This window comes from Carettochelys insculpta, chromosome 1, assembly GCF_033958435.1.
Source record: "Carettochelys insculpta isolate YL-2023 chromosome 1, ASM3395843v1, whole genome shotgun sequence".
Classification (NCBI taxonomy): Eukaryota; Metazoa; Chordata; order Testudines; family Carettochelyidae; genus Carettochelys; species Carettochelys insculpta.
The window spans coordinates 250,331,521-250,356,905 of record NC_134137.1 but is presented as its reverse complement, the minus strand read 5'-3'; the positions used below and the strand labels follow the sequence as shown (position 1 = coordinate 250,356,905).

At 44.0% G+C, this 25,385-nt stretch overlaps 1 protein-coding gene across 3 annotated transcripts in view; it reads right to left on the bottom strand.

Annotated features, from left to right (window-relative positions):
* ITPR2 (inositol 1,4,5-trisphosphate receptor type 2) overlaps positions 1 to 25,385 on the bottom strand; it is a 340,554-nt gene that overhangs the window by 34,727 nt on the left and 280,442 nt on the right. For all 3 annotated transcript variants that reach the window (XM_075004401.1, XM_075004407.1, XM_075004412.1), the window contains 7 exons: positions 21,898 to 22,023; positions 18,655 to 18,830; positions 17,236 to 17,400; positions 14,248 to 14,443; positions 7,673 to 7,765; positions 2,547 to 2,677; positions 998 to 1,163 (listed from right to left, as the gene is read on the bottom strand). In XM_075004401.1, the coding sequence (XP_074860502.1) occupies positions 998 to 1,163; positions 2,547 to 2,677; positions 7,673 to 7,765; positions 14,248 to 14,443; positions 17,236 to 17,400; positions 18,655 to 18,830; positions 21,898 to 22,023 (1,053 nt within the window). The remainder of the gene's footprint in view (positions 1 to 997; positions 1,164 to 2,546; positions 2,678 to 7,672; positions 7,766 to 14,247; positions 14,444 to 17,235; positions 17,401 to 18,654; positions 18,831 to 21,897; positions 22,024 to 25,385) is intronic.

Sequence of the window (25,385 nt, the reverse complement as noted above, 5' to 3'; positions counted from 1 at the left end):
TCAGATCATTAGAAAAACTGTTCATTGTATCCATTTGTGTAATAGATTAGAAACAATGCCTGAGGCCTTGTCTATATTTTACCAGCACTGTCAATGTATTTCGGCTATGCAAATAGCATAGCTGAAGTCAGCATATTCCTCATGGTGTCTTGTGTGTGGTAAGGTCTCTGAGGGCTGCTCTCCCATCGATCCCAGCTACCCTTCTCATTTTGGTGGAGTAGTGGCACTGATGTGAGCAAGCTTGGAGGTTATTTATTGTGTCTGCTGTAGACATGATAAATCAGACAGGAGATAGATTGCTGTAGAATAAATCCCCCACGTAGCGTAGACAAGGACTGAGTTTCATGACCAAGCAGTATAGGGATGCATGAGATTATTTTGTCTGTTACAGCATCTGCAATCTGCTTTCCTATGGACATCCTAGCAAAGACTAAAGGTCCTCTCGTACGTGTGGAATGTTCCATTGGGTATAGGGTCCTTTCATAGACTGGAGAGGAGTGATCTGCACAAACATGGGCAAATCATGGCCAAAAAAGGTCTATGTAAGAACATCTCTTTTTTCAGTTCTCTGCTCCTGTGTGTCTGTACAGTTGCATATCCTTGTCAAGTGGACGGGCTGACCTACAAACAATGTTGTGGAGCCTGTACTACTATAGAAGAGTGTACTGTATTTTTACTTGCTTTGCTATTCAACAAAATCAATAGCTGTGCTTCCCCTGCAGAGCCTTCCTTATTGGTGATGGTGCAAACAATGGGATGCATACAGCTTGATTCTCAGATTCCCAGTGGAACCCAGAGCTATTTGTGAGAAAAGTCATCTTTTGACTTGTGAACTGCTTCTGTTTGTTGCCAGGCAGGATTAAATGTAGAATCCATTCTGTTGTTTTTACAGAGTTACTTTCTAAGCGATGACTGCCTTTTAGACTTGCTCTTATGGAGCAGTATTTTGTTCTTCTGCTGTCCACCCCAAATGCTACAGTAACTCAATAGCACCTACCACAAATAAAACAGGTTGTCTTTAAGATTTCCTCTTTTTTCTGCTTTTCACTCCTGAGGTCAGCAAATGTATCAATGATGACTCCAAAGATGAGGTTCAGAACAATGATTATGACAATGAAATAAAATAGAAGATCATAAACAACTCGAGCAGCAAATAAGGGTTCCTGAAACAATAAGGGTTGAGTATGAAATAAAAATACGCACAACCAAAACAGTAAACCACCACGTACTGTTCAGAACCCTAGCTACAGCAAAGGCAGACACGGACGCACATCTCTAGCCAAACCCTGCACGCCTCACTCACATCAGCAATCCACCTGAAGCCAAGGGGCTGCTCGTGTGAGCCGTGTAAGCAAGATTTGGCTTTATATGCTTTTAGATCTTCCTCCTTGGATTTTTCTAGAGTTCTCTATTGCTGCCAACATACCCCATTGCCTTGCAGCTTTGTGACTCCATGTTGCAAAAGTCTGCTTGCTCGGTTGGACTCTGAAGAGAATCATAAAGGCCCTTTGCCCATGAAGGCAGACAGGCGGCAGTGTGAAGCAGCACAAGGCTCAGGCCTAGAAGTCATAAAAGCTGGGTCCTGTTCCCCGCTAGATGAACTTGGGCAAGTCACGTAACCTATCTGTGCCTCACATATCACATGGCAATGATGATTCGCTCCTTTGTGAAGTGCTTTAATGTAGTCAATGTTCTATGATAGTGACCTATCACAGGCCTTTGGTAAAGCACTCAGATGTCAATAGAAAGGCTGCCACTGAGCTACATATCAGGTTCTCAGCTACCATTAGCACCAGGAGCTGTTTTCCCCCAAAAGCTGAGTGCTCTGCCTCTGCAGTCATGCTTGTAGTCCCTTGCTGTTTGGTAAGGGAGATATCACACTTGTGACTTTTATTCTTGTGCTTTGCAGTGCAGAGCACCAACCCCGGGGCTGCTGTTTTGTCTTTGCGCGTACTGTGCATTCTGCACTAAAAAGTCCTTTTGCTGAAGTTCTTAATACTATCATTTTAAACACTGCATTAAACCAGCAAGTCCCTTTGATTTTTTAACTTTTGGAAGTTTTTTGGCATATTTAAAATTCTCTTTTGTCTTCAATGTTAGCAGAGTATGTTGTCTGATATGAGTCAATAATAGACTCTATTCCATTGCAGATGCTACACTAAAATCTCAGCTAATCATAAACCTGATATACTCCAACCGAGAGCCCTGAGATATATGCATCAATCAACCCTGTTCAAAGATTTGCATTTGATTTCTACTGTAATGGAAAACTGATCCAATCTGTCAATACTTCCTAGCACTGCTTGGAAGGTAATAATATGCCCCAGCTTTTTCAGAAAGGTAACTAGCACATAAAATCATGGCACTGAGCTTTTGCTCTTCTCATTAAGCATCCCATCCGGTAGGTTAAAATTACATTGGATAAGTCATCTGTGTGACATGCGAGGCAGCTGGATAAAAATATTTCCTATACCCCGTACAAGTTGATTTCGGAGCTCACACGGCACACGAGAAAACATTCTGCATTCTGTGAGACAGAGGCTTACGTCTTTGGAAGGCTTTCTTAGCACGTCTCCCACACCGCCGCCATTCCTCAGGCCTTGGTTTAACACAGTAACAATGCACATTAGCAGAGTGTCACAGGTCCTCTCAATTCCATTCTCCTCTTCTTCCTCACCTACAGCCACAACAAAGAGTCTTGTAAACTGAAGCATCAACAAATCGCTCCCCACACAGCAAGAGAGACGCTGCTTATTAGAAAAAGTGGCTGTGGCAGTAATTTGCCTTTCATCATTCTACAGCTGTAATTATTTATCATCCCTATCAATTTGGAAGCCACAACATTACAGTTTTTTGACAGCAATACACTTAAGCTGACAGAGAGATGGAGAGAATCCTTATTTGTTCTCCCACAGGCAACCCCACTAATAGCCCGAGTCTGCAGGCTTTATTCATGAGAATACTCCCACTGGCTTCAATGGACCCTGACGTGCATAGGTGATGGAGAGAGAAGTGGTGTAGCGGAATTAGAAGTACATTTGAGGTTTGTCTCTTGTGAAATCATTCCCCCCACACAGGCACATATAAACCAAGTAATGGTATCATTTCCAGCTAATAAACAGTGGCTGACTTATGCATGACTCATTCCAGCAGCAATCTGGGTTAGGGCACAAGACTAAAATCATTCCCATAGAAGTAAACAAAAGATACCCACTGACCTCAAGGTACTGAATTGGGCAACACAGGCCCTGTTTCTATTTATGCCAAGAACTGCTGTGTCTTTATGGCCAGCCTATGCAGGGGTCAGGCCAAAGGCACGCAGGGAGGCTAATTTGCCATAGGAATCCCAGGAGGAATTCTAACCAACAGGAAGAATTCTTCCCAAGGGTCCTATGCAATGGCAGAATGATTGGCCTTTCCAAGAAGACACGGTTGCCATGGAGGCCAGTACAGAGACAGCAAAATCATGACCAGCCTTTCTCCTGCCACTCCTCTTCTCTCTCTCTCTCTGGGATGCACGCCTGCCAGGTCAGTGTTTCTCCCAATGCTTCTTCCAGGTGCTAACTTTAGCACAGGGCGTTCAGAAATAACACCATTTATTAAATGTCAGTTTTCCACTTCCCTAGTTAATGAAATGGCACACTTAAGAAACTACTATGAAGGTACCACACTTCAGGCTCTGAGATACCTTTGATTGATTGAACGCCCTTTGTTCAATAAACCGCAATTCATGCTATAGATGTCTTATATCAATAGCGATTTAAATAAAGGTTAGTAGAGCAAAAGGCAAAGCAATGGATGCCAGGTCCCTGAATGGAAATGACCTATGGCACTTGTACATTATAGGTCTAGATGTGTGTCAATCTTCCCTCCTAGGATATAACAACAATATGCTATCAGAGAGGATACCAATAGTGTGATATCAGAGGCCATTTCTACAAATGCCACTTTTTGAAAGTGGCATGCTAATAAATGGCCGAAAATATGCTAATGAGGTGAGGATGTAAATTCCCTGCACCTCATTAGCATAAGGTCATGTGATTGGGAGTCCTTCTTCTGGAGGTCCCTTCTTCCTGAAAATTTTTGGGGGCCATGCTTCTCAATGGCATTTTGGAGTCTGGAAGAATGTCTTTCAGATGCCAAATCACATGACCTTATGCTAAGGTGGTGTGGGGAATCTGCATCTGCTCCTTATTAGCATTTTTTGGGCCGTTTATTAGCATGTCACTTTCAAAGAAAGTGGCATGTGTAGAAATGGCCAGAGAACTGCCAGGTAAGGTCCAATTGGAAGAAAAACTAAAGGGAAAACAGAGAGTTAATGAGAACTGGCTCATTCGCAACGGACATTAAAGGTGCAAGAGTAAACTATGGAGGAAAGATAGGAAGAATAGTAAGAGGCCAATATTGTTCCTCACAAAACCTCTTTGATGACCTGAAGATAAAAGGGAAATCCTATAGAAAGTGGAAATATGGACAGATTGCCAAGGATGAGTAGACGAGAACAGCACAAGCAGGAAAGCTGAAAAATCACAGCCTAAGGCACAAAATGGGTCACATCTAGCAAGGAACGTAAAACAATAGAAAAAGAAACTAAAATACAGTAAGAGCATGAGATGCAAAGGAAAGCACAGCCCCATTTCTTAACGGTGAAGAAGAGTTAACAGACATCAAGAAGGCTGAAGAGTTTAATACCTATTTTGCTTCAGTTTTCACTAAAAAGTTTAAATGGTGACTAGATGCTTAACGCGGTGGTATGTCTACACGACAGAGATTTGTTGACAGAACTTAACTATGGAAAGATATCTTTCAACAAAACTGGTGACAGACAGCAGCCACACATGAAAGCAGATCACTCTGCCGATCTGCTCTCTCAACAGAGAGTGGGCAGACTGCCCAGCCACGCTCTCAACAGAACAGCTGACCAGGGCTACGTCTACACGTGCCCCAAACTTCGAAATGGCCATGCAAATGGCCATTTCGAAGTTTACTAATGAAGCGCTGACATGCATATTCAGCGCTTCATTAGCATGCGGGCGGCAGCGGCGCTTCGAAATTGACGAGCCTTGCCGCTGCGCGGCGCGTCCAGACGGGGCTCCTTTTCGAAAGCACGCCACCTACTTCGAAGTCCCCTTATTCCCGTGAGCTCATGGGAATAAGGGGACTTCGAAGAAGGTGGCGTCCTTTCGAAAAGGAGCCCCGTCTGGCCGCGCCGCGCGGCGGCAAGGCTCGTCAATTTCGAAGCGCCGCTGCCGCCCGCATGCTAATGAAGCGCTGAATATGCATGTCAGCGCTTCATTAGTAAACTTCGAAATGGCCATTTGCATGGCCATTTCGAAGTTTGGGGCACGTGTAGACACAGCCCAGAAGCACAGCAGACAGGGCCACCTGGTGACTCGGAAGGCATATCTGTTGACAGAGGGCCCCCTGGAGCATCTACACAGCTTTTTTGTTGACAGATTCTGTGGAGAAAGATATTCTGCCTCGTGGGAGAAAGAGAAGTGCCAAGTACTGCTCAGTTACTGTCAACAAAACAAATTTCTAGTGTGGAGACACTGCGAGTTTTATCGACAAAAAACTCTCTTGTGTAGAGGTAAGCCACTGAGTATTCACAGCAAGGAGGAAGGAACACATGTCAGAATAGGGAAGAAAAGGTTAAAGTTAGATATATACTCATATGAGCAGGGCCTGTTGAAATTCATCACAGGTTATTTAAGGAACTAGCTGAAGAAATTATGGAGCCCTTAGCAGTCATGTTCAAGCACAAAGGGGGTTCCCCCAAGAATTGGAGATGGGTGAACAATATCCACTTGAACAAGGGGAATTACACAGCAGCAAAAGATGCCAAACCAATGTCCTTCTCTGACAGTTACTGGCCCCCTGAATAGGTGAGAAGCAACAGACTTAATACATCTTGATTTTTAGCAAGGCTTTTGATACAGTCCCATACGCCAGTCTCACAAGCAAACTAGTGTTATTTCCTTTATCTAGTCAGTCAGTTTTCTCAGTTGTTTGTGATGAAGTTTCACATAGTAACAGGAGAGTTAAACTCACTTAACGCAAATTAGTAGGGGAAGGGTACGATACACAAAACTACTTTTAACATGACTAGATTTCATGCTGACAATGTCCCTTTGATTTAGCTCTTCATGCTAAATTGCACTGAGAACTGCAGAGGCAGTTAGTTCAGACATTCAGTGGCGTACGTTGCACTACTAAGTCCTAATTATGGGATCCTAAAATGAAGCTGGCAGCCGTTTCCTCACAAATGCGGGTGACCATCTGTCCCATATTTGGCAGGATGGTCCTGTATTTAGGGAGCTAAAAAGGTGTCCCAACTTATTTTTTTAAATGAAACTAGCTGTCTCGTATTTAGCCCTACCCCCACTGACCTTTTCCTGTGCTGGATGGAGACTCACAGGGCTTTTTTCTGGCCATCACCGTTTTTAAAATGTAGCTCCTCGCCTGCTCCACCACTGAGATGCCAATGCGAGCCCCAGCCGTGCTCAGGTGCCCAGTTAGGCTGGGGACGGAGCTGGGGGGCAGGAAAGTGGGGGGGAGTGGGGGAGCTGGGACCATTGTAGTGCAGGGCTGGAGCCATCGCCAGAGCCCCCTCCACCCCCAGTCCCCGCTGTGGGGCTGAGGTGGAGCCAGAGCCCTACAGCAGCTAGAGCCCTGCACAATGCGGGGGCAGAGTCCCCCAAATCCCCCATCACATCATGGGGCCAGGGCTGGAACCCTGTATGGTGCAGGGCTGAGGCCCCGCTGGACCTCCCACAGGCCAGAGTCCCCTTTTCCTGGAATCCCACCACAGGGCTGGGGTGGAGCTGGAGCCCGAGCGGGGCGGCCCCAGCTGCGGACCTGGGGCCAGAACTCTGCATGGCACGAGGGTGAAGCCACCCTCCACCCCAGCCCTCACCATGTCACCATGATTGGGAGTCCTTCTGGGCCAGGGCCGGAGCCTTGTACTGTTTGGGGCTGAAGCCCCCTCCCACAGGGCCAAAGCACCCCCCCCACCGCGCTGGAGCCCTGTGCGGCATGGGGCTAGGGGCAGAGCTCCTCTGGAGTCTGCAGCACTGAGCCCTGAAGAACCTGCTGCAGGCTTGTTTCTCTCCCCAGCCAGGCCAGGGGTGGGTGTTTGGGGTCTGGATGGGAGGGAGGGCACAGGAATGGGCTGAGGTTTGGGCAGAAGGTAAGGTGCAGCAGTAGGTGAGGGGGTTCAGGAGTGGGCTGGAGGTGGGAGGTCTGGGTGGGAAGAAGGGTGCAGCCATTGCCTGTCAGAAGGTGACCATCTGTCCCATTTCAGCCAAGACACCCCCTTGCCCTAAAGTGTCCTATATTTAGCCTGTGGGAATATGGTCACCCTAGGTAAAGCTGATCAGCTGCTTGCTTTTGTGATCTGTGAACTCAACTAGAAAGAAGATATTTGTACAAATATGAAGATGCAGCATGAGATTTTGATAACAAATAAATGTCTGTATTTGAAAATTAGGTGCGGAAAGCACTCTCACTCTGGCTAGGTGCCAGCATGGCTCTCAGCGTAGAAAAATGTGGTCACTTCCAGCTTCCAGAAACACCAGTCAGATTTCCTGACAAGAAAAACCTCTCCTGTCTAATAACTTACAAACACTTCTGGTATAAATTTATCACTGTTTTGAGGAACTTTTGTACTCACCTGGGTTGGTAATAGGTAGGGCAGTAGAACAATTTTCTTTTGCACAAGTTTCCACCATTGCTGTTAGAGTTGTAGTAGGAATTTCACCAATACCTGACACAATGAAAAGTGGGGTATTTTAAAGAGACAGTCTATGAAGTACAGCACAGAGACACACAGTTTAAACTCACAAAGCTCTTGAAATTTATTAGTGATTTATTAAAAAGACCGAGAACAATTTAGATTTTTGCAGAAAGTAAAACATTCAGCATGAACAGCTCAGAACCATTTCAAGGAAGAAATATACAATCTTTCACAAAAAAGCAAGCAGTCCTGTAGCAGCTCAAAGACTAACCATTTTATTTATTAGGTAATGAGCTTTCATGGGTAAGACCCACTTCATCAGATCTGGAGCAGATCAGAAAAAGCCAGAGTTTATACCATGGGGAGTGGGAGGGGGTCACCTGTCATAAATAGGACCTGTTGAAGAAATAAACTAAGTGGGATGGGTGCCAGTCCTGTGATGGGGAAATTGCATTACAAGGGCAATTGCTCTACCTTTGATATTCCCAGGAACAGCCCCATCCCACTTAACTTACTTCCTCCACAGGTCCTATTAATGACAAATGTCTCCCGAACTTTTTATTCCTCTTCTCCATGCCACCCTACTACATAAACCCTGGAGTCTTATTATCAGTTCTAAATCTGATTAAGTGGGTCCTACCCGGGAAAGCTCATTAGCTAATAAATAAAACTGTTCATCTTTAAGGTTCTACAAAACTGCTTGTTTTTTGAGAATCTGCAGACTAACATGGCTACCCCTTTGTGACAATCTTTCACAGTATATCTCCATATATTAATGCATATACAGGAAATGCTGCTACTTCCAGTCAGAACAGAATGTATTGAATGCAATAAACAACTGCCAGATATATGTGAAAATGTCAGTTTTAAAACCATTAGATAAATTGTGTACAAAGACTGACAAGGAGGACGCTGAGCTGATATTGGCTATGTCTACACTAACCCCTTCAGTTTGGAAGGGGCAAGGTAATAAGCAAGTTGGAAAGATGCTAATGAGGCACTGCAATGAATATGAAGTGCCTCATTAGCATAATGGCAGCCACGCACAATTCAAAAGCGCCGCTTTTGAATCACGTGCCACCCCCGTAGAGGGGGGCCTTTTGAAAGGACACGCCCCCCCAGACTTTGAATGCCCCTTCTTCCTAAAAGGAAGAAGGGGCATTCGAAGTCCAGAGGGTCCTTTTGAAAAGTCCCCATCTACATGGGCAGCGCACAATTATGCTAATGAGGCACTGCATAGTCATAGCAGCACCTCATTAGCATCTTCCCAAGTTGCCCATTACCAAAAGGAAGGGGCTAGCACAGACATAGCCATTAAGTCTTCTGAACCTAGACCAACTAGTTAAGGGTTTTTCCACAGATAAAACACAGTTTCATACTCATTTGTAAATATGTATGGATTTCAGGAAAACACTAATTCAAACATGTCCAAAGAGGGTAAATGTGTGCAGCAGCTTGATTTTTTTTTAATCAAACACCAATTTCACCCTGTGCATTGTGGACAATTTACTTGCCTGTCAAATCAGTATTGCAAAAATTTAAGAAGCAATTATGGTAGTAAAAAATCATGCAGTCCAAAAGTATCATATGGTGTTAAGCCAGTGAAAAACTATTTCATTCTGACTCCCCCCTCCCCCAATCTGAGAAATGTCATTAAGGTAACATTTTTACCTGAATTTTTGCCATACAATATTCCACTAACCTGTTACGTTCTACTACCAGTGTATTTTTCTTGATTGACTTCTCATGTATGAATGACAGCAAACCACAAAAAAATCTTCAGCAAGCCCAACAAGGGGCACACAAAAACTTGGTAATTACCACCCTGTATCATGTCAGAGGTTCATATAGGCAGGTAGCCTGTCTTCAACAGTGGCCATAGAAACCTAATGAAATTAAATTTCAGTGTCTTGATCTCAGCCCAGAAGATTTGGCGCACTGGTTCTGGAGACATAAAACCAGCACACACCTGGTTGGCCCACATTGTTTTGGAGCTGTGAGGCATCCAGCAGTGGCTGCAAAATTTCCATATGTGCACAGCCCCTTTCATGGAACTTTGTGATTGGCTATCCCCTGCCCTGAAGAGCAGCAATACCAGAATGAGACCTTCTTTACCAGTTCACAAATGAGTGGCACTTGCTCTGTGGAGGTTTGCAACACCTGACAGCTACCAGTCAGTGAGAAATCAATTTGGCATGGACAGATATACGAGGGGTGGGCGGGGGGCAGGGGGAATAGTGCTACAGGTAGCCAATGCAATCTGTGACTGTATGATGCAAAAATGGGAAATGTGCAGCACAGAGTGGATGGGTTTGCTGCCACAGGGTTTCCAAACTGTGGTGGAGCCATAGATGGAACACACATCCCTATCCAGGCCCGGGACCACATGGCCTCCAGAGGACATAAATCACAAGGGGTACTTCTCCATGGTACTTCTCACAAAGGCTGTTTGACCGACATCTATGTGTGATGGTCAGGAAACGTGCATGATGTGAGTATCTTTAGACATTCTGGTCTGTACAGAAAGCTCTGGGATAGGACTTTCTTCTTAGAGCAGAAATCAGTATTGGTAATGTGGAGATGCCCATAGTGATACTGGGCCACCCTGCTTACCCTCTGCTCCCTTGGCTCATGAAGCCATACACAGGCACCCTGGACCACAGCAAGGAGCACTTCAACTACAGGCTGAGCAAGTGCAGAATGACGGTGAAATGTGCCTTTGGGCATTTAAAAGCCATATTCAGGTGCCTTCTGAGCCATTTGAACCTTTGCCAAACCACCATCATCCCTGTGGTTGTAGCATGCTGTATTCTCCATAGCATTAGCGAATCAAAGATGGAAAATTTCATGCCAGCCTGAGTGGCAGAGTTAGATGCCCTGGGCAGTGATTATGCAAAGCCACTCATAAAGGCATCCACCAGTGCACATGCAGAAGCAACAGCAAACTGGGAGGCTTTGAAAAATAGCTTTATGAATGAGCAGACAGCCACATGAATCTGCTGCATTTAACTATTGTGATACCACCCCCCACAATGATGTGTGCTTGACCTTCATGAAAGCACCTCCAGCTGCACCCCACCCCATGCGAACCAATAAATGACACTGGTTTTCACAAAAACATTCTTTTTATTTAGAGAGGGGAAGGTTAAGGGGTAGGTAGGGAACAAAAGGGAATCTGGCATCATGTGTGGTGGAATGTGAGACTTTGTAGTATGGAGAGGTCCTGGGCATGAAGCAAGAGACTGTCCTTGTTCTGCCACCTCATGTTTGGGGAATGCAGCAAGGGGAGCAGGGGAATCAAGCCATATCAAGGGGAGCCTGGGAAACAGGGTGTGGAGGCTCCATAATGAGCCCTGTGGTGGGTGTCCTCCTGCAGCTCCAGCATGGAATGCAGGATGTCGGTTTGCTCCCTGACAGCCATCAGGAGCTCTGCTGAGTCCCTGTTCCTGCGCTAGAGCATGGTTTGCTGCCACTGCTGGGTCCAACTTCTGTCAGTGGCATCTTTGGCTCGCTCCCTATCTGCCTTTTCAAGTTGCAGCAGGATAAGGTCCTGCCTGGATCTTCTCTTTCACCTCTTCACAGTGACTTTGTCTCCTCCAGTCATGCTGCCTGTTGAAGACAGTGAAGCTCAAAATTTAGATACAGTTTTTAAGTGTGACACAAAGCACTTGCCCATAGAATGAATGGGTCTCTGTTTGACAATCATTGCAACTTCCATGGCTACCTTTGGCTTCTTAAAGATGAAAACGAATCAACCTCTGCAGAACAGAAGCTATTAATTATCCAGACCATTTCACTGACGACATGGTGAAATCTTGTCCGCTTAAGGATGTTGGGCAGTAAGGTCTGCACAGCCTAGTGGCTGCGTGATGTGGGATGGGGCTCGAGCCCACCAGATGCACGGTGGGTTGTGGTGGGATCTTCCCTGTAAAGTGCAGAAAAAAAACTCTCTCGGCGGCGCCTCATCAATCCTGTGCAGGGGAAAAGCCATTTCAAGCAGAGGAAGCCCATGCTGGACATGCCAGTGTCTGGGAGCAGGGTCTGCACAGCCCAGAAGCTGCATGGCTGTAGGGAGGGTTTGAGTCCACCATATGCATGGCAGGCTGGCAGGGCAGTCCTCCCTGTAAACTGTAAAACATGAGAAAAAAGCTTTCTTGGAGGCTCCTCATAAATCTGGTGCAGGAGAAAAGCCAGCAGTGTGGTGGGAGGGGAGCAGGCCAGGAGAACCTGCCAGCTGTGTGGAGGGGGGAGACAGAGAGCCTACCAGCCATGTGTTATGGCAGTGCAGTCCTGGGAAATTTAAATGGCCAGGGAGCAGTGCACAGAACTCCAAAGAAACTTCCTGTGCTGCTCCTAGGTTGCTAGAAGAGACATCTCTTAACAGAGTGAAAAAGAAAATTATGCTAATACTGTGTGAACACAGGGCTGGAAAATTTGCCGGAATGCTGAGTGGTGGCAGGATACTATATTACTTACTGGTTGCCTGGCATGGTAAGGTGTGCTATCGTGGAAGCCACAATAAATCAGACCTCCCCAGAAACCTCATGCAAAAAATAAGAGTACCTGGGTGAAACCTTTAAGGAGAGCTCCAAAAAGGATAAGAACTCCATCCCCAGAAATATTAACAAACTGTTCTAAGGGGCATAGATTCACTGCATCTGAGCTGCAGCCCACTCGTAGTGGTTAAAAAATGTGGCTCCACAAAAGTAAGCCTATACCTAACCCAGCCTCAACCTGCATGTAGCCTGCTAAAAAGGAATACTCACCAGAAGAGCCCTCTGCACCATTGCTGGAACCAAGAGCATCAGGTGTCAATGAGGGGACTGGGTCAAGGTCGAGGGTGATGAAGAACTATGGGCTGGCAAGATGAGCTTCATCGAGCACCTGCTGAATGTTGGCATCATCCTCCATGTCGGCCTCCTGCTCCCCTTCTTGGCTCCCAACTGAGTAGTGAGGGCAGTCTTCTGAAGAGTTCCTGTTAGCCTCAGGGAGCATGGTTGGGTCCCTCCCAAGAATGGTGTCCAGCTCCTTGTAGTAGTGCATGTCTTGGGAGATGACCCAGATCACCCATTGGCTTCTCTCACTTTGTGATATTTATGCCTAAGCTCTTTTATTTTGACCCAGCATTGCTGAGTGCCCTGGGTATAACCTTTCTTGATCATGAAATGCAAAATTTTCTGAGCATTTTGTTTGCTGACTCTCAGTATGCTCATCACTGATTCTTCACCCCACACAAAAATGAGATCCAGGATCTTGTGACTCCATGCTGGAGCTCTTTTGCGATCCTGTGAACTCAGATCAGAAGAAACATGAGCAGTCATGATAGCTAGATACCTAGATGCAATGGCTAGAAGTGATGGATGGTGAGGTGGGCTATCCATGCTGGTCAGAAAGAAAATGAATTGAAATTCCCAGTCTTCTTGTTACCTAATTCCTGCGCACCTGGAGAGCAGCAGAGGTGAAAGCAGCCAGCACAGACAACTGGGGGGCATTGTGGGATATCTGTGGGACACCTCTCGACGGCCAAAAAAATTGATTTAGAAGCAATGTCGTTCCCACACTAGCATTAATTTGACCTTCTAAATTCAAACGTGGCATTACGCCTCCTCAGAGTATGGACGCAACAAAGTCAACCTTAGCATCCCTTAAATCAACCTAATGGTATTTGGAGTGAAGACAGTCGCATTATGAAATTGAGCTAAGTGCCTTAAAATCGACTTTATGCTGTAGTGTAGACCTAGCCTCAGCTTTGTATTGTTTGAATACATTTATTTTTGAAAAAAACAAAGTTATGAATGTCTGGACAGTGTATAGACCATGTGCAGTAGTGACTGGATACTGCTAGGTGCCAAGTGCCTCCTGATAGGTGTCAGCAAATTCAAGGATCAGCCCCTAAGTGTATTAACTACAAGCCCTTTTTTTTGTGTCTGTGTGGGTGGGGGAGTCTAAAGGTAAAATTCTGACTCCCTTGATTTAGTAGGGCCAGGATTTTACCCTAAAAATCTGTTTATAGAACGTGCAGTGTATTTAACAGAAGTTCTACGAAAGTTCCACACACAAGAGGTGTAGATTTAGCAAAAAGTTTCCAGTTGGTGATTTAAAAAAACAAAAAACAAAAAACAAAATCAGTCATATGTTTACTAACTCTGTAAAGCAATATAGTCTGTGTACTAGGTGAATTAGAAAGTCATAGTTAACTTGCTATGGGTAACTCTTCTCCAAGAGTGGAGTGTGTCATGTTTCTTAAAAGTTCCAATGTGAACCAGAATGGGGAAAAAGTAAATAAATTGGTGATATTTTGGTCATATTTCAACAGATGAGCCTCTGTCCAAAATAAACCTTTGCAGAATAATTTTACCTGCTAGATTTAGTTTACTAATGAGCTCTATGACACTGATTCTGTTGCTGCTGGAGTCAATGGAAAAACCCTCCAATTGACTTTAAAGGGAGCAAGATCATCCCCATGGAAATGCTCAGTTTCAGGTGGATGATGATAATTTGAAGAGCAATACCCGCAACAGGTGTTCTGTTTTTCAATCGGTCGACCTCCATGATGAAGTCATCTTTCAGGAACAGGAACCCAACAATGGAGAAGAGGTAGACCAAGATAAGAGCTAGCACAGCAGTAAGAATAATGGAGCGGCCGTTTCGGGTAACGCTTTTGATGACATTGAGCAAAGTCTCCTCTCTGTACACCAAATCGAACAGCTAGAAAAAAATAAAATACAGAAAAATCTGAATACAGATGATAATATACACCTTGACTCAGAAAATACACATGGGGCCAAATTCCAGCCTGAGACACATCAGCATACAAATTCCCCTGGTATCATGGCAGAGGGCAGAATTTGGCATATGATCTTAATCTTCTAAGAGCACTCATTACCAAACAAGCAACTGAAAAGGAATACTATATATCAAGATATGTGCTGACCAACAGTTTGGTAACATTCAGAATCAGAGTCTAGACTTAGTAGTTTTCCCCCCCGCCCCATATTTATAATGGCCTAGACCAAAATCTCAAATCTCAGTGTCTGCAAGCTATGTATTAGTGTCCTCATCTGGATTTAAAATGTTGCATTTTTCTCATCTACTATTTACACAGAGTTGAGCCCCTGATTCCGCAAGCATGCACATAACCTTTAGTCCATTGAGCTGAAAGGACTACTTCAGTATTTTAAACATACAGAGATGTTAGAAGGCGGTACTTTATTACGAAAAGAATTAACATTAATTTTACTCTTTTGTATAACGCTTGTAAAAATTTCTATTTATGTAGCTTCGCCTGAGTAAATTAATTTAAGGGAGTATACCTAAAGCTAATATTCTTTCAGTGTCAACTAATAATGATGATTAAACAATAATGAGGAGTGCTTTTCAAGAAACGATAGCATTTTTCTTCTATAATACTGGTTTTTATTAGTGTTCTATAATTCTTTGGGTCTTATTTTCAGTACACAGATTTCATCTCCAAAATACACAGATTACAGCTAGGAGGTGACACAATGATATATCAGAAAGGTCCATAATAGGTCTTAGTCATAATTCATGAGAGCTGAAATCCACACCCTTGTGAGATGATTAATAATACAGGAAAAAAGGGGGAAATTATCATTAATACCGTAAAAGATGAAGCCTAAATTTAGGAACAAAAGTGAGTGTGTGTCAGTAACTAGGGAACCTTTACAAATATACCATGAATGAATCATGAACATTTGTCATTCAAAACAAGTTAAAAGTTTGTGATATTGGAATTTCTTAAACTTTTCATAGTGTGGTCTGTATCTTATGGCAGAGAAACTTTCATCAACAGCATCCCTTCCCAACAATCACCACATCAGCTACTGTAATCCATACATAACATAGGGCTTGTCTACACTACCACCTTCCTTCAAAGGAAGGATGGTAGTTAGGGTGTTGGGAGTTTACTAATGAAGTGCTGCCATGCATAGGCAGCACTTCATTAAGCAAATTGCCCCCCATGGCAACTCCGAAGTGTTCAACTTCGAAGTGCTGACTCGCATCTAGCTGTGGCGCACCCGCCGGTACTTCAAAGTGCTGGGGCAACTTTGAAGTCCTCTTACTCCTCAAAATTTTGAAGTACTTTGAAGTACCAGCGGGGGTGCCGCAGCTAAACACACGCTGGTGCTTCGAAGTTTAACATTTCGGAGTTGCTGTGGGGAGGATTTGCTTAATGAAGTGCTGCCTATGCACGGTAGCACTTCATTAGTAAACTCCCAACACCCTAATTACCATCCTTCCTTTGAAGGAAGGTGGTAGCGTAGACACAGCCATAATGACCTTACGGCAATATTATAAAAGCAAAATAAAAATAACTTCTCTTTAATGCCTTGTGAATAGGTGGTCAGTTACACTCTCCATTTTGCCTCCCTCCTATTTGTTTATTCTCCTTGGGAGTATGATTTTACACTATTAGACCAAAGCCTCCCTTCATTTCTTGTAATTCTCCTTTGCGCCAAATCAATACAGGTCACTTTGAACCTGGGTTGTACCATCTGATGTCTTTGCCATGCTTACGATTTTAGTGTTTTCTACACATTTGATCACAAGAAAATTTACACAAAATAAAAACAGAAGACAACATTTCACAAATGCACTTTACTGCCCGTTTTATGTCCTGAAATTCAAAGCTTAAATTTCACACTTCTTTTGGTTAAAAACATCACCAGCATTTAAATTGCTACAGTGAGTAGCATTAAAAATGGGATGTATATGAAACTTTGTAATTACTGGACAGACCCGATCACCCTGGAAACTATGAAAAATATAAAACTGCCTACAGTGAAAGCCATTGAACTGTCTAATAGGGTTTTATGAAACCTATCTAAAAGGTTTATACACCGCAGAATGAAATTAAAGTGGTTAAAAACTATTTCAGAGCATCAAAAAGGGTTGTTTTAATACTTGTCGGCTTAAAGAGTTGAGTTTCAAGATCATATTTTATACAGTATTGCTTTCAATACATCCATTTCATACTATGAAATGAACACCAGCTGTGTCAGTAGAATTAAATAAAATGCAGGAAACATATTTCAAATGTCTTCAGCTTGCATGTTAGAAGTACCCCACCCCTCACCCACTGCAAAACTGTCCTGTCAATTTATTATAATTAACGACAAAGGACAAACTGAAGATGAGAGCCCATCATGCTCATGCACTTTACATATGAAGAGTAAAAGGCAATTCCCACCCTGAAGAGTTTACATTCTAACCAGATGAGACAAAGAGAGTAGAGGAAAGGGTACAGCACACAAATGTAAAACTGGAGATCCATGCAAGCAAAGAGGAGGAGCTTGTTTGATTTCCTGGAACAGGAGGTGTAGACCTGTGTAACACAAACGGCAGCGACTAGTGCCCAAGAGCAGAAAGACGTGCTAAAAACACCCATGATTTGGCAGGATTGTCAGAAAGGAATTAAAGAGGTAACAGTCATTTCTATTTCCCCCGAGGTCTCCTATTCCCCAAGGGTGCATACTCACCAGGGAACTATAGAAGAATTCATGCACACAGAGGCCCAGCGTGCAGACCAGGACGTATGCTACATGGTAGAGAAAGGCCATGTCCATAATGACTGCTCTGTAGCCTCGAGTGAATGTTCCACGATTTCCAACAAAGCTCACCAGAAATACTATTTTGTTACACAGCTGGGGGGAGATCACAAGGCTGATTTTACTACATCTGAACATCATCATCAGTAGCAATTCATACTGTGACAGTGTCTCATAGCCTCAGCCACACACCAGGATGCCAGGTGCTGTACAAACATTGAGAAGGGCACTCTCTAACACCAAGGAGCTCACAATCAAAGCATAAGACAAGAGACAACAGGTGCAGAGGTACAGACTTCACTATCAGTTTGCAGAGCTGCCTTACACAAAAACCCTTACAGAGCCCTCTTCTTGCCCTTCCACTTCATTCTAAATATGCATAGGGGTGCTGTGTAATGCTGTTTAAGGCACACACAATACATTAAACAATGCTACTCAGCAGTGGCCTCCACTAGGAGTTTTTCACATTGCGTGGGCAACTAGGTAATGTTACTAAAGCTGTTTTCCATATTTAATATAGAACAGTGGGTTTCAACCAGCATGCCACAAAATCTTCCTGAGCCTGCCACGAAATTCTGTCAATTTCCTCTTGCTGCATCTCTTTGCAGAGCTCCTGTAAGGGGGAAATTGACGATCCCTCTCCAGCTGGGGCTCAAGCAGCAAGGCTGCCTGCTCCCTGCTGTGGCAAAGGTAGGGGGAAGGGAGGGCAGGAGCCTGTTGGAGCTGGGACACAGTTTAAATGCCACATCCGGGCTCAAGCAGGTTGGTAGGAGGGGCGACACTTAAGAGCAATGGATTCAGCTGAAAGAAGTGGGTGTGCCGTGGAATTGTTTGCCTCACTGAAGTGTGCTGTGTTACTGAAAACGTTGGGGATGAGTGATGTGGAATTCTGAAGGGGTGCTGCTAAATCACAGATAATCACATGTAAGTCGAAAAGGCAGGTGAACTGTCATTCACAGGATATTTACAGCTTTATCAGGTGTGTGGCATAGGCATGCTTCCGCACTAGGTGAGAAGACAAAGTCAAGGAGTGGAGATTATTTTAGATATAGATTAAGTGACTTTTACTTTAGTAGCCTCAAGCCTGGTCCTATCTCATTGAAGTAAATAGCCATTTACATTAGTGCTATGTACATTAATACAGCGTGAGCTGGTAGATACTGATAGAGAAACTCTCCTTCTCAGGAGTCTCCTCTTTTTCTGAAAGTTCAAATATGGTAACCCTAAATGTGCGTGCAAAAGCAGATGTAAAGCTGCACATAAATCTTATACCATGCTTTTTTAAAATGTGGCTTTTAACAGCCCTGTTTCCATGGACACGGAAAGTAGGCTAGTTTTAAAAGTACTTACATTAGCAGCACCAAGAAGTATCAGAGTAGGACCGAGCCCTATTGTGTATATAGACCTGAGAATTACGGACACTAAAAAGGGTCGGATACCAACAGGCTTGGAGAAGAAAAACAGCATAGCTGTACAGACTGCCACTGCTATCCAAAGGAGGACCGAAAACAATGGAGACAGCGTGCCTGGAAAGGGAACAAAGGGAAATGTTAATGCTTTTGGAAAATTATTTATGAATTGAAAAATAAATCCGAGCAAAGTTTGGTTCCTTGGCCAGTTTATCTAGCAAAGTGAGTGGTTCATGCAATGTAATTTCTGACTATAGTTTAGCATGTTCCTAGTGGGAAATACTGTTAATGTACTAGGGTTCGTTCCAAACAGCGAACAATAAGGGTAAGGAATAGGTCTTCATAAAATCTGTGGCTTGCTGAAAAAGACAAGTGTATCCCATCTTTTGTAGTGATCTGGCCATCAGTTCCCTTTTGTATGGCTTTTAGGACAACATTTTGACTGTGCCAGTCTACCACACTTACTTTTTACACTGTCAAGTGCACAGCCAGCATGTAGGAGGGGAAAATACAGATGATGGAAAATGTGTAGAAGACATAGAAACAATGACAACCCCTCCAGGACTGAGTAATGTCACTGGGGTTATATGTGTATAAGATTGTCCCCTGGTGCAGTCAAATCTTCTCAAAACCATAAGTGCACTTACCAGGGTCAAGTTCAGCTCTGTAAAATAATTTGTCTATTAGTTAGAATGGCAGACTTCTGACAACTCTGGAATATACCATGACACTGGACATAAAGTCTCTGTTAAAGGTAGGTTCAAAGCCCTCGGTAGTTCTTTAAATTGTTTGACCTGAGCTGAGGAGAGGGAGTAAATAACTTTTTAATTTAGCAGGCCTTGCACTGGCAACATGTACAGACATGCACAATTGAGGCAAGGAGCTGTTGTCTGAAGAGCAGTTTCACTTATAGCATATGATGCTGGAATTGCAGAAGTAAATCAAAAGGCAACATTCTCAGACTGACTTGATGAACCCAAGGACCTCAGCCATGTGGGGGTGGGCTGATTTACTCCAGGAGGTAGGGTGGGATGTGAAAGTGAAATAAGCCCTGGCTCTAGAAAAACAACAACAAGTCCTGTGGCACCTTATAGACTAACAGATATTTTGGAGCATAAGCTTTTGTGGGCAAAGACCCACTTTGTCAGGTCTTTGCCCATAAAAGCTTATGCTCCAAAATATCTGTTAATTTGTAAGGTGCCGCAGGATTTCATGTTGTTTTTGAAGATACAGACTAACATGGCTACCTCTCTGATACCTGGCTCTAGAGTTAGTTTTCTTTTGGAGGGGAGGAGGGAGAACAGAGTTTGCCTCATGACTATTTCAGGTTGGCCACACCCATGTTTATAAATCTCTAATTCCATCGACTATTGCCTGGAGTTGTGGGATTTACAAAAGAGCTGCCCATCACTGAAACCACTGGATTACTGGGGCTGCTTAAACTAATACTAGAAAAGCCTGCAGTTCAAACTAAGTTTTAATACCTACTGACTGTAGACCAGCAGATTTTACAGAGGATAAAACTCTCAGGTTAGCTCAATACATTTTAGTTTAAAAGGTTTAGTTTAAACTCTTTATTTCTTCTCTGTTATTCTTTCAGGTCTGGAAACACACACACTTGATACCAGTGCCAAACTGAAAGCACCGGATGCTAAAATCTTGTCTTTGCAGAGCACGTGTACTAATGGAGGAATCACAGCCCTGAAAGCTTCCTTGCCCGATCCTGCTGATGGGCCTGTGCTGCACCCTTGCAGAGACCACCTCTGCAAGTGAACGGCTAGTTCGGTCTTTCTGCCAACATGCTTTAAACCTTTGCCTTTCTGTTGAGTCCGCCAATGGACCCACTTGTTTGTACCAATAATGGCAGTGGTGTTTGGGAAGAGCACATGTATCCACTAGACCCTGGACTGACTCCACCACCAATCCCTTCACCTGAGCCATCAGATGAATGTGACTTTAGTCACATTACATTACTCATTGAGCTAGATGTGATCCAATGACCTAGAGGTAAATGGGTGTCTACTCCGTTACCAAGTCACCCAGTTCTCTTTATCCCTAGTAAACACATCCTGCTAGACTACAGCATTCATTTGATGGAAGGTATTATTCAATATATTTCCCATGATTTATGAAGAAGTAGAGCCAAAAATCTCTGCTTTTAAATACATCATTGTTCTTATATCTAATACACCTATCAATTGCCAGTGATGTCATTTTATCCGTGTAAGGCATAGCAGTTGTACAAATGACAAAATATATTTAAATTATTTCATTTCATGCTGTGCATTGCATTCCTAAATGGTCACTGAGTATTTCTGTATATTTAAAAAAAATGCAGATGATTGACCTGATCCAAAAAAACTTTCCATGTTGTGATGTATGGCTTATATATTGAACCTTATATTCTCTGATGTATGGCAAAGTTGCTTTTTTGTTTCCCAAGGAGTCCAGACTACACATACAAAAACACAAGAGAGGATGAAATTATACTTTTCATTTTGGCAAAAAAATGGAGGCAAGAACAACAACAACAACAACAAAAGTGTTGCGTTTTCCACCAAATTATGACTGTGTGATTCCTTTGTCATTGGTGCAAATTTCTTTTTATTCTTAATAGTCATTTGGAGATTTATACAGCACCAAATATCTGCTAAAGGATTCTCTCTTTAATTTCTAGTCAACAAAAGTGTCCTTTTCATGCGATGATACCAAACACCACACCGGCGACTTCCCAAACTCACAACAGCAACTAACACGATGCTTAACAATTCCATCATATTTTTTTCAAGAGATTCCTACAGTATATAAAACACACCATAGAATCAACTCATATTATAGCATACAACAATGTTCAGAGGCAAATAAGTCTAATTAATAGGAATTTTAGCAGTGACTGTCATTGTGTGTTCACAAATTAAGACATCTTATTAGAGCTAGATTTACAGAAAGTGTTGAGTGTCCAGCATCTGAAATTCAAGCCCATTAAGGTATTTCAAACTGGACATGCAACACGATTAGTGAATTTTGAAAATCTTAACTGTTCTGTTAAATGTTATTCAAGAGTTTTGCAAGACTTAAGAAGAATCCCAGAGGCCAGTGTTTAAGCTGCAGTTATGTAATGGCTAGCACAGCTTTAAAACTGAAAACATTTACTGTTATAAGAAAAAAAATGAAGCTCACTTGCCTTCATCTCCATCATCTCCAAAGGGGTAGAAGAGAGCAACTGCTAAATTGATGAATACAGCCAGGTTGAAGGAAATGCTTCCCCAAAGAGAGATGTGTCTAGAGAACCAGAACAGGGCTGGGTTATCTAGGAAAGCAAGAAAAGCAGCAAGGGAGAAATTAAAAGGTGATGTGGGAGCTGATGAGCAATGGCTTCCCACAAACAAGAAATGTAGCTCCATGGAGGACTGTAAACTAAAAAGTAAGTATTCAAGGTCCAAAATTTAACCCTTAATAAAGACTTAATAGCCCTAGGGTGTTGTATTTACTTGGCCCTTTTCATCCGGAAGGATCCCAGTGTATTTGATTTTCAATTATGACCTTCTGAAGCTTACAAACAAGAGCTTTGTCTATGTTAAGTTTGGAGGACTGAACCATATCGGAAGGATTCCTTTCACTGGATGCTGAAAGGAGAGGGGAAAGGGTTCCCTGTACGCTGCACAAGATTAGAGGGAAGAGGAAATTTTGGTTAAAGACACTAGAACAGACCCTCCCTTATAAAAAAAAATGAAATTGGGTGTTTTTATGACCTCACAGAACAGTCAGGATTATGGCCGTTTCCAGATGACTCACTGAACCATGTTTAAAAAAAAAAAAAATCACAATTTACCTAAGGGAAGGGTTAGGGTTAACCCTACCCTCAAGGGTTTAGGGCAGGGGTGGGGAACTCCCACATGCAGTCCAAATCCAGACCGCAGCTTGTCTGGAACAGGACCCTGTGGCTCAGGGCTCCCCTCCCCAGCATCAGAGCAACAGAGGGATGGGTGGCAGGGAGCCATGAGACTCTCAGGCTGGATCAGGACCACACGCTTTGCTGGGGTGGGAAGTGGCTCCATTCAACAGTGCTGCCACTCACCCTTCCCTGGGCTGGGGGAATGGGGTGCCAGAAACTGTTTGTGGCAGGGATTCCCCACTGCTCCCCTTGGCTGGCTTTTGGCCAATGACAGCAGAGAAGGGCAGTACCCGGGAGCAGCGGGGAGCCTGGAGCCAGGTAAGCCCCCCCTCCACCGCCAGCCCTTGCACTCCCATCTCCCTCCCACACCTCCGTGCCCACCAACCTCTCCTACCTTGGTCCATTCCTGTACCTCCCTCCTGCCCAGCTCTCCTTGGCCCCCTCCTACCCAGCTCTCCCACCCTCCCCGGCATCCAAAGACCCTACCTTCAGCCCACTGCTGCACCACTCCCGCCTTCTAGATCTCTCACCCTCAGTCCTCTCCCGTACCCTCCCTCCTGGCCAGACACCCACCCCAGCTCACTCCTGCACCCTCCCACCCTTCCAGACACCCCACCTCAGCCTGCTTCTGCACCATTCCAACTGGCCAGACCTCCACTCCCAGCCCATTCCACCACCCTTACCTCCCACCCAGATCCCCAACCTCACCCCATCCCTATCCCATTCCCTGGCAGCTGGGGGCACAGGTGGGCGGGCGCTCACAAAATCTGCTAACCCTGGGACCCCAAAAGAGTTAATCTGGCCTGTGGGAAGCCCTGAAGCTTGGTCCTCCCTGCGTCCTCCCCCACTCCCCTCCATGGAGCTGGGGCACCAGTGGAGTGAGGTGTCTCAGTTGGGGGGCCACACCAGTGGCTTTTTTGAAGGGGGATGGGGTTGCCTCTCACTTGCATGATCCCTGATTGATTTTTTAGTAGATCAGTGGCCCCAGCCCAAAAGAGGTTCCCCACCCCTGGTCTAGGGAGTGTGAGTATTTTACATGTGACACTCAGGATTGTAAATCCTCCCTGCTAAGTAAACAGAGTTGTTCAGTTACTGTAATGGTGCCTAGAGGCCCAGTCTGAAGCCAGGGCTTCACTCTGCTATAGGCTGTACAAACAGTCAGAGTATGTCTATACCGCAATTGAACACCCACTGCTGGCCCATACCAGCAGACTCAGGCTTATGGGCCTTGGGCTCATGGGCTGTAACTGCCATGCAACCTGAGCTCTAGGACCCATGAGGTGCGTGTCCGAATTATAATTTCTGAAGTACATCTTCATATATGCTGTTTAAAAATCTCTGAACATGCGGCATTTAACTATTTGAAGACTGCAGATTCAGGCAATTATAAAGGCTCTCAATTTCCTGGGAGCATGAAAGATGCACCCTTGACCTTTACGGAACATTCTGCCTGCTATCGTGCTGTTGTATGTAACTGAGAACATAGCTGGCTCCTAGCAATAGACACCTCCTCCAACTGGATATTGCGTCTCAGGTTTTGTCTACACTAGCAATTGAGTGACAAAGCTTTTGGTGCTCAAAGGCGCTTAATACCCCGCCCCTCCTGCACGTGTACAACCAGAACAACAAAACTTTTGTGGCAAACACTAGTGCAAGAGTAATTTGTCAGCAGCAGTGCTCTCCTGCTGACAAAACAAATGCTGGTAGTAAGGCAGTGAGTTTTTTGTTGGTAAAAATGCCAGTAAACAGCGTTTACGTTACCTGGCTTTTAGTGACAGGGCTGTATTGACATAGCTATATTGCTAAAAGCTGTACCATGTAGACACACCCTCAAAGCAAGGTTGATTTAATTACCCACAATTAGAGTTAGGTCAGGCTTAATGTGGTGAGATTTGGCTGTTAACATCTGAGTTTTAAAGATCTGGAGCCTTTGCATGAGGCATCTTCTCTTTTAAGCAATGTGGCATTGTACTATAGAGCAGCTCAGAGACTCGGTTAAGGTGTAAATAAATTTTTCAAACACAATAATGTGGAAGCATGTGAAGAGTTCCACAGATGAAAGGAAACGTGGGAATTTCTGTTTTGAAATAAAAACAAACTAATTTATCCTTGCTTAGAATCATCAAGGTCAGATCCGGGTCTACACTAAGACAATGGTTGTTTTTGTTGTTGCTCCTTTTAACTGAGATCACAATCCACCTTTGTGAGCCAAATAATATTTTGAACTATAAACTACAACCAAGAATCAAGTTTTTAGTGGTGGAAAACACTTCATGTTAAATCTTAGCCAAATCCTTCTGCAGTTCTGCCCATATCTGGTATTCTTCACTTCCTTCCTAATCGGTTGTGTAACGTTCCTGTGAACCATTCAAGAGCTGCTACATTGTACCTCTGAGACATCTGCATTTTAATGGTGGATAAAGAGATCCTTAGATATCTATATTTCACAGAAGTATTGGGAAGCTTAATTAGTTAAAAGGCTTGATTTACTCCAGAGAGCACACAGGGCTGCCATCTGCCATCGCCTGAGTTACTATAAACAGCTTCACTCCTACAGGAGGTCAGATGGCAGCACCATTTTGCTTAAGAATTCAATCTGGGGCCGGGGGGGGGAGGGGCATTGGAGGATAGCTCCAAGGCTCTGTCTACACTAGGGAAAGAAAGTCAATTGCAGATATGCAATTCTGGCTACAATAATTGCAATAGTGGAGCTACAATAGATGTATCTGCAATCAACTTATCTGGCTGTCTTCGATGAAGAAGGTCTATGGGAGAGT